The sequence below is a fragment of the Myotis davidii genome, unplaced genomic scaffold, assembly GCF_000327345.1.
Source record: "Myotis davidii unplaced genomic scaffold, ASM32734v1 scaffold168, whole genome shotgun sequence".
Taxonomy (NCBI): Eukaryota; Metazoa; Chordata; class Mammalia; order Chiroptera; family Vespertilionidae; genus Myotis; species Myotis davidii.
The window spans coordinates 5,978,459-5,988,709 of NW_006383016.1; the positions used below are offsets into that span (position 1 = coordinate 5,978,459).

Here is a 10,251-nt window from a genome sequence, read left to right on the forward strand (position 1 = left end):
GCTGTTTGCAACTGGTATTTCATGGCACACTATTTTGATCTCTTTTTCCTTAGATTGTTAAAAAAAAAAAAGACAACAGCCAACACAATAGCCATCCAGCATGAGGAAATCCAATTTATACCTTTCTTTTTGTCAGATTGGCAGATATTTCTTGGTGCGCTGCATAATTTTAGTAATTAGTTATCTGTGCCGTGAGATGAAAAAGGTTGAAAAATGCTTCTCTAAGAAAATCTCAAAAACATAATCCAAACAATTTTGGTTTAATAAACTGACTTCAAAAAACACAATTGCTTCTTTGTCTAGATTACTAAGAGAATGCCATGCTGTATTACATGATCATTAAAATATAGTAGAGTCTTTTAAGATAATTTAAGTAGAAAATTCATATTTAGAAACATTACATCAGTGGTCGGCAAATTGCGGCTCGCGAGCCACATGCAGCTCTTTGGCCCCTTGAGTGTGGCCACGAAGTTTCAATCGCACTGTGCGTGCGCGCCCGCACGTGGTATTCTGTGGAAGAGCCACACTCAAGGGGCCGCAGTTTGCCGACCACTGCATTAGATGACTCCTTAATATTCTTAACAGTAATTTTTCTCAGAAAACACTGGTTAGTTTCCTAATGGAATTGTAGATTTGAGGGATGAATGAAATAAATCAGATCTGTTAAGCCAGCGGTTCTCAACCTGTGGGTCACCACCCCTTTGGCGGTCGAACGACCCTTTCACAGGGGTTGCCTAAGATCATCCTGCATATCAGATATTTACATGACGATTCATAACAGTAGCAACGTTACAGTTATGAAGTAGCAACGAAAATAATTTTATGGTTGGGTCACAACATGAGGAACTGTACTTAAAGGGCCAGAAGGTTGAGAACCACTGTATAGCCTTATTTATTGGAAGTTAACCATTAAGAGCCAATTATAGCTGTCACAGTTCTGCCTATAACCTGGTTTTTAAAATGTTACCCTCAAACCTAATCTAATACAATGTATAAAACATTTTATGAATTATTAATGTTATTTCTAAATTTGTCATTCAATAACATACTTCCATATTTATATATTAAAATTAATTTCAGGGGCAAACTAGGGAACTGTATTTGTTTTCTGGGGCTTCTGTAAGAAAATACCACAAACTGGGTGGCTTAAAACAAGAGATATTTATTCTCTCACAGTTCTCTCTTTTGGAGGCAGATGTCCAAAATCAAGGTATCAGTAGGGCAGTGTTCCCACCAGAGGCTCTAGAGAAGCATCCTTTGCTTGCCTCATCCTAGCCTTCTGGTAACGTCTGGCAATCCTTGGCACTCATTGGCTTGAAGCTGCATCTCTCCAATTTGCCTCTGTCCTCACACAGCCTTTTCTTGTATCTCTTCTGTCTTCTCCCCTTTTTATATGGTCATCAGTCATTGGCTTGAAGGCCCAGTAGATCCTAAAATCTAGGCATGGTATCACTTCATCTTTCCAAATAAAGCCACATTCAGATACCAGGGTTAGGACTTTTACAGAAATCATTTTTTTTTAATTTGTTCTAAGAAACCATTATTCAAACTAAGAGACTTGTAGTCTCTGGATTCCTCCAACCCTCCCCTCCAATATCCTCAACCCACCAATCCCTACTGAATACTCTTACCTACCCAGCCTAGAATATCTAAACTCATCTTTTCATGAGTACACTCTCCTCTATGATTACCTGTGGGTAAAAGTAAATTAAAAGGGGAAGGGATGATCATTTGAGTGAAGTCATGAGGCTTAAATTTTCTTGGAAGTAAATGACTAAGAGTAAGATGAGGCTGAGTGGAAGTTACAAAGGAAATAAGACTTAAGAAGTTTTAGGTAATTACTAAAGCTGACAAAAAAGAGTAAGATTAATAGACTGTTCTGAGAGACTGGTTGAGATATAAGTCCATGAATTTATAGGAACATTAGTTTGCATAGTAATTTTTTATTTCCTCCTTCAGCAATGATCTAGCCAAATATAGAAGCCCTTTTGTCATTTCATTATAAATGTGTTTTTTAACCCCTAGAGTGCTGGGGAGCACGATCAAGCTCCTCCTGTCAGTCGCCAAAAGTGCTGGGAGCGCTATTGCGCTCCTCCTGCAGTGTCACTATTAGATGCTAGTAGTTCACTCTTTATTGACAGATGGCACCTAAGTGCAGATTTCCTGAAGTGCTGTAAAATCAGCAAAAACGCCTTGGCAATTTTAGCATAGTTCCTAGGATATTGGTTGGCACTCAAAGGGTTAAAAAGCTCCCTTATCTATAGATAGTTAAAAGCTAATAGTTTTAACTATCATCTGTAAGTAGATGACCACATCAAGATCCAGACTTCTCAACTCAATTGTGAACCATAGGCAGCATCATTCAATATGACATAAACAGAACTTATCAACTCATTCTAATCCATATAATTCTTCAGAAATAAAGAGGGGAAACAAAATCCAAAGGCATGAAAGAGGTAATGCCAATAAAGATGGTGACCTCCAAAAATTCACTCCTCTATGAAAATAATCAGAAAACTAAACAAAAACTATCAAAACCAACCCTTTCTGACTCTGGAAATTAAATAAGGTTTGCAATAATTCAGGGAGTGTTTTTTAAAGAAAAATGGCTGAATCTTGCTTGACTAGAACAGAAAATTTTGTGGTGTTTTAATTTGCTTAACTCCGTTTTCTACTTCCCAGCAGCCTGGTAGCCACCAGAGAGAACAGAACAGAACAGAGTTCCTTCAAATTCTCATTCCCAAAGAATGATCATTATTTGATCTGTCTGGTGGTTCTTTGGAAGACCCCATGTAAAAGACTTGCATTTAACTTACTTGGTGGTAGCCCAATGTGAAAAGTCTTATTCAGGGTGGAGACAGTCATGTGTTTGTTTAAACCAGTTATAGGTAAATGTTTTAACTTCATGATGACAGAGGCAATGAATAATATTTAGGACAAGCAATAAATAAACTAAACAAAAAGCTTAAAAGCAAAAGCTGGGAGATAAGGAATTCATAGGAGTATTGAAAAATTCTGACATACTCCCTGGAATCTAGACGGCTACATACATGCTTAGGGCAGTAAAGGCCCAAAATAGCCAAACTCTCACCTGTGCCTAACCTCTGAGGGTCTGCATAAGCAGAAAGTGAACTCTAAAGCAGAGTTGTCAATTGTCTGGCTGAGTGATGAATGGTGCCCCAACATTCACACAGAGCCCCTCAGCAACGAAAATATTTATTGGTCTCAGGTATTTAAAGAAAAAATATTTGAAGGAATGATACTTAAAAACTTCTGAAATTTGATGAAAAACACTACCCTACACATCCAAGAAGTTCAAACAACTCCAAGTAGATTAAATGCAAAGAGATTCACAGTGGGACACATAATAATAAAAATGTTTAAGGTAAAAAACAAAGAGAGAATCTAGAGAGATTCTCTAGAGAAGTGACATCACCTACAAGGGATTGTGGATAACAGTTAACGGCTGATTTTTCATCACAGATCATGGAAGCCAGAAACCAGTGGGATAATATATTCAAAGAGATTGAAGAAAAAACCTGTCAACTAAGAATTCTATGTACAGCAAAACTATTTTTCAGAAATAAGAAATTAAGATATTCCCAGTTTAATAAAAACAAAAACATTTCCCTCAGCAGATTGCATCTATGAGAAATACCAGGCTGAAATGAAAAGGTGATGGTAACTTAAATCCATATGAAGAAATAAAGAACACCAGGTAAGGTAGTATATAAATATGAAAGTCAGTATAAATGCACTTCTGATTTATAACTCATTTGGTCTCCTATCTGGTTTGAAACACAACTGCACAAAGCAATAATTTTAAACCTATGTTGATGGGTACACAATGTACAAAGATGTAACTGGTGGAAGTAACAGCAGATGGAAAGGCAGAGCTATATAAGAGAAAAATTTGTGTATACTATTGAAATAAAATTGGTATTAATCCAAACTAGATTGTTATAAAGTGTAAATTATAACCCCAAAGCAGGCAACCACTAAGAAAATAACTAAAGGTGGAGCTATTATTCTTGATAATTGAGTTAATTCTCTGGATGGTAAGAAAACAAAAACTAATAAAAAAATCACCAATAATCTTAATTCAACTCTCTTTTCATCTACTTAGATACCGAAAAACAAAAAAGGGCCACAAAAAACTGGAATTCATCTTGTAAAATAAAATATAAGCTAATGAAGTAAATTCCAGATCTGTAATTATGCTGATGGAGTAGATGAAAGGCAAAAATATGAGTTAAAAAATTTTAAACATCTTTCATATAACTGCTGAAGTGAATTCTATTTAATTTCCATTATTTCCAATATGATAGCTAATAATCACTAAAATTTTCATGTAAGCACTGAAAAAATAAGTGGAATATACAGGTCCAAAAAGAAACCAACTAACCTGTATGGGTTCTTCTATGTCTCTGAAGCTCATCACTCCTTGTGAATCTTTTACCACAAAACATCCAGTTGCACACAAAAGGCCTTTCTCCAGTATGCCAGCGAAGATGTGCTCGTAAGTGAGATGTTTTGCCATAAACTTTTCCACATCCTTCAATATGACAGATGTGCTGTTTCTTTTTTCCGGGTTCATTACTGCCTCTAACAGAAACAAAAACCAAACATAATTACACTCCCAAATACCCAGCTTATAATTATGGAAAAGTAAAAGGGAATCAAAGTAATTAAATGATGCTCTTCTGCTCTAGCCTGTTTGGCTCAGCAGATAGAGCATCAGCTTATGGACTGAAGGGTCCCAGGTTCAATTCTGATCAAGGGCATGTAACTCGGTTACAGGCTCTATCCCCAGGGAATTCCCTTCTTCCACCCAATCCCAACTCCTGAGACTGCCTTGGATAGGGCAAGTTGAAAACACTGGGGTTTAGATCGCCTTTGACCCAACTCACCTGTAGTTCATAAATCAGAGGTTCCAGGCCATGTGAGGCAAGCCAAGAAAACCTGAGTTACTGATGCCACCCTGCCCACAAGCACTCAGCTCTTAGAGCAGTGATGGCGAACCTTTTGAGCTTGGCGTGTCAGCATTTTGAAAAACCCTAACTTAACTCTGGTGCCGTGTCACATATAGAAATTTTTTGATATTTGCAACCATAGTAAAACAAACACTTATATTTTTGATATTTATTTTATATATTTAAATGCCATTTAACAAAGAAAAATCAACCAAAAAAATGAGTTCGCGGGTCACCTCTGACACGTGTGTCATAAGTTCGCCATCACTGTCCCTGAGCAAGGATGCCACTGAGAGAAAGGTGACTCCAGTTCCGGGCAAGTATCTGGGGACCCAGACTCATACGGGAAGAAACTGAACTGTCTGGCAGTGGGAGGAACTCAAGGGGGCTTTCTCTCAGAGGGGCTTGCAGCGATTTCCCCAGGGCCACTGAGACACCGGGCCTCTTAGGGTAGGACTGGGGATCAGCCATAGCTGCTTGCTTCGCCCTGTTGATTCCCTGAGACCCTGCCCCACCCAAGCTGTGCGCAGAGGCTTTTGCATATGAAAGGCCTGGCCCTGTGCAATCTAAAATTACCTAACAAACTGCAGCGGGGTCAGAGAGACCCAGAACTTCCAAAAGAAGACTAGACATCAGCCCTAACCGGTTTGGCTCAGTGGATAGAGCATCAGCCTGCCGACTCAAGGGTCCCAGGTGTGATTCTGGTCAAGGGCATGTACCTTGGTTGCGGGCACATCCCCAGTAGGGAGTGTGCAGGAGGCAGCTGATCGATGTTTCTCTCTCATCAATGTTTCTAACTCTCTATCGCTCCTCCTTCCTCTCTGTAAAACATCAATAAAATATATTTAAAAAAATAAAAATAAAAAACTTTTGTACTTCAAAGGACAATATCAAGGAAGTTAAAGGACAACTCACAGACTGGGAGAAAATGTTTACAAATCATGTATTTGATAAGGGATTTGTATCTAGAATATATAAAGAACCATTACAAAATAATAATAAAAAAATAAAATGAACAAAAGATAATAGATATTTCTCCAAATATACAATACACAAATTGCCACCAAGCATATGAAAACATACCTATGTCATTAGTCATCAGGGAAATACAAATCAAAACCACCCTGAAATACCTCACACCCAATAGGTTGGCTATAATAAAAAAGTCAGATTATAACAAGTGTTGGCAATAATGTAGAGAAATCAAAACCCTCATATAGTGCTGGTGGGAACATAAAATGATCCAGCCACATTGGAAAACATTCTGACAGTTCTTCAAATGGTTAGACTAGAGTCACCATATGAACCAGTAATTCCATTCCTAGGCATATACCTAAGAGAAATGAAAACATATGTCTACACAAAAAGTTGTATAAGAATGTTTACAGCAAGAAGGAAGGAAGGAAGGAAGGAAGGAAGGAAGGAAGGAAGGTTGGTTGGTTCATAGCAGCAGAATACCCAACGGGTGAAAAATGTCAAATGTCCATCAACTGATGAATGGATGAGTAAAAAATTGTATATATAGTACATGCAATGAAATATTATTTGTTCGTTAAAGAGATTACAGTGCTAATGCATGCTTTAATACAAAAAAAAACATTAGGCTAAGTGAATAAAACCAGTCACAAAAGACCATATATTATGTGACACATTATACGAATGTTCAGAATAGGCAAATCTATAAAGCTATAGTGGTCACCTAGAGCTGGGAAGGGTGGGAATGAGGGGGGTAATGGCTAAAGAATACAGGGTTTATTTAGGAGGTGACAAAAATGTGCTATAATTAATTGTGGTGATGGATGTACTAAATCCATCTGTGAGAATATTAAGAAGTATTGAAATGTATACTTTAAATGACTGAATTGTATGGCATGTAAGTTTTATGTCAATAAAGTTATTTAAAGTTTTTACACAATAAATGAAAAAATTAAACAATTGCAAAAAAATGTAAGGTACAAGGTGCAGAACTATTCCTAGAACAGCTCAACTTAATCCCCTTCATACCAACACTATATCTCAACTCTGGACTACAAAGCTAGTGCTGTTCTAATGAACAAAGTACCCAACCAATGGCGTGGCTTTAACTATTATATGCCTGCCAGAGAGGCAGAGTTGGAAATAGAGCATTTACCTTCCTTCTCCTTCTCTACAATTCGGACAGGAACAGGCAACTCTTCGAAGCCTCTTGCCAGGCTGTACCTCTTGATCAGAAGCTTGCTGGCCTTGCTGCAAATGCACTTGTGTGAGTTGGTCAGGACTAACAGCACCTATCGTTGCATTAGCAATTCCTCCAACTGCTACAGTTACAGGAGCTATTGTAGCTTGTTGGACTTTTACGCCATCTTGTCCTTGCTGCTGACCTAAAAGTGGGGAGGAAAAGAGTATTATGTTTTCTACTCAAGAAAGGAAAACAATAATTTCAATGTAAACATTATAAAACTACCATATTTTTCCTAATAGGTACAAACAGCAAAGGGGTTAATGGTTTATACTATGCCAATGCTCCTAAAATAGAGTATTTTTACTTCAGGCTGCCTCTATAGCTGGTTGGTGGGACTATATACATCAATCATCTAACCCTCTTGTGGCTTAATTTCTCCATTTGTAAAATGAAGATAATAATACTTGCCACCTACCTACCTCACTGAAGTGTTGTGAGGATTCATGAGACATTATTTGAAAAGCACTTTGAGATCCTCAGATGAAAGATGCTATATAAATACAAAGCATTATTATTACCATTTCCACAGTAAGCAACATATCTCATTCACTCCAAGAAAATGAATGAAAAGTAACTTGACATTTTCTCATTCCTAAATACTTCAAATTAAGCAAATATCTCTTTATTGAAGTATTTTTAAATTATGAACATTGAGTTAGTTTTTTTAAATGTAAAAACACCTATGTTTAATACATACTATTACTATAATCATAAAACAGACTTTTAGAACATTGACTTTGTCCACTCATTTTCTATAGCTTAGACTTCACCTCTCAGGTTAGCACATATACCAACTTGGTTTCTTCACTCAGGGAAAAATATAAATAATACATACTTTGACAAAAAAAAAAAAGCTATTTACATGGCTTAAATTGATCCTTACATGCATGTGAGTATGCTTTATAATTTTCCTTTCTTTCAACACAGTCTACTTTCTCCCCATCAGGTGTGGGAATAGGAAGTATATAAATGGAAGAAAACATCTATTTATAAAGGAATACTTCCACCTCAGAGAGTTGATGAGGATTAAAAAGTTAATTTTTACAAATCCCTTATCACAGTGCCCAGCACAGAATTGTTCATTACATGTTAGCTACTGTTACTACTGAATAAAATATAGTAGCAGAAATAAACATGTGCCTACTGGGTATAAAATAAAAGGGATTATTTTAAAGCTGCATATGTAGTATTTTAACCATGTTTTGGATTGGGACTATTGGTTATCTGGGTGTGCATGGGGTGAGGGTGAGGCAAAGAAATTTAGATAATCCCCTATCATACACAAAAGTAAAATGCAAACAGGTTTGTATAAAAAATAAAACACGTCAAACCCAAAAATCCTAAATGTAAAAAAACTAAAACAAACCAGAACAAAAAATATTAGAAGAAAATACAGAAGAACCACAGGGTCTTTTAAACAAAACCCCAAAACAAAAAAAACAAAAGGAAATAATGATAAACTTGACCATTATCAGAATTTTATATTTCTTAAAAGTATACAATTTTACCTATCAATCTTTAGATCAAAATCTGTGGAGTAATCTTTATTTTTGTTTCTTATCTGTATCTCATGCCCTGCTGACTGCTCCTTCAAAATAGATCTAGGATCCAAGCATTTCTCCACCACTTCCAAGCCACTGTTTTCTCTTACTTGATTACTACAACAGTTTCTTAACTGGTCTCCTTGCCACCAATGCCCTCCTTCCTCTATAAATTTATTCTTTAAAAACATTTTTTTATTTATTGATTTGAGAGAGAGGAATAGAGAATGGGAAGAACGGAGAAAGGGAGGAAGGAGGGGGACAGAGAAAAGAGAAGGGGAGAGGGAGAGGGAGAGAGGGAGAGAGGGAGAGGGAGAGACACTTGACCTGCTGTCCTACTCATTCATTCATTCATTGGTTGATTCTTGTATGTGTCCTGACTGGGGATCAAACTCACAACCTTGGTATATTGGGATGACACTTCAACCAACTGAGCTACCCGCCCAGGTATGAACTGTAAGTTCATTCTTAACAGAGTTCCCAGAAGACTTGTTCTAAAATGTAAGACCTAACATGTCAGCTCTCTGCTTAAAACCCAACAGGTTCAAAATGAGTGTGTGTGTGTGTGGTTTTTTTTTTACACATAGCCTATGAAATAAGGTCATCTACTAGAACTGATCAGGAAAAACAAAAACTGTTGATTTCTGTAATAAAAACCTGCAATCAAGGGCTGGAGAGACTTCTTACTGTTAATCACAATTCTTAACTGAGCCTATTTGGCTTTACTTATTACCTTTACAGACTAAATTCAGAGTCTGTCTAAACCAGTAGTTCTCAACCTTCTTAATGCCGTGACCCTTTAGTGCAGTTCCTCATGTTGTGGTGACCCCCAACCATAAAATTATTTTCGTTGCTACTTCATAACTGTAATTTTGCTATTGTTATGAATCGTAATCTAAATATCTGATATGCAGGATGTATTTGACCCCTGTGAAAGGGTCATTTGACCCCCAAAGGGGTCGCGACCCACAGGTTGAGAACCACTGGTCTAAACAAATGTCTAAGGATCTCTTAAGATATATACAGGAAAGAATATGCCTCTACATTGCCAATAAACACAGTATGCAGTACACTTTGGTTTGCTTCATAATCTGACTTAAAACACGTCAGAGGGCGGCTTTCTCTCAGAGGTGCTAAGGGCGGGGCCCTAAGGGCGGGGCCTCTTAGGGTAGTACTGGGGAGCAGCCATAGCTGCTTGCTCCGCCCTGTTGATCCCCTGAAACCCTGCCCCATCCAAGCTGTGCGCAGAGGCTTTTGCATATGAAAGGCCTGGCCCTTTGCAACCTGAAAATTACCTAACAAGCTGCAGCTGAATCAGAGAGACCCAGAACTTCCAAAAGAAGGTCCAAGGCCCCACAGCAGCTTGCATTGCTCCACAGCTGGGCCTCATCTGGGCACCTCCAAAACCCAAACAAGGAAGAGAAACCTGCAGATCTCTCCATAGCTCCTACTGGGTAGCCTGAGGCAGAGGTTAAGTTAGCACCTCCTTAGAGATCCAAGCGCCTGTGTACCCAGT

At 37.8% G+C, this 10,251-nt stretch overlaps 1 protein-coding gene across 3 annotated transcripts in view; it reads right to left on the reverse strand.

The window, feature by feature from the left end:
* SP4 (Sp4 transcription factor) overlaps positions 1-10,251 on the reverse strand; it is a 52,839-nt gene that overhangs the window by 7,945 nt on the left and 34,643 nt on the right. For all 3 annotated transcript variants that reach the window (XM_006779034.2, XM_015558168.1, XM_006779033.2), the window contains exons 4-5: positions 7,105-7,333; positions 4,406-4,605 (exon numbers count right to left, since the gene is read on the reverse strand). In XM_006779034.2, the coding sequence (XP_006779097.1) occupies positions 4,406-4,605; positions 7,105-7,333 (429 nt within the window). The remainder of the gene's footprint in view (positions 1-4,405; positions 4,606-7,104; positions 7,334-10,251) is intronic.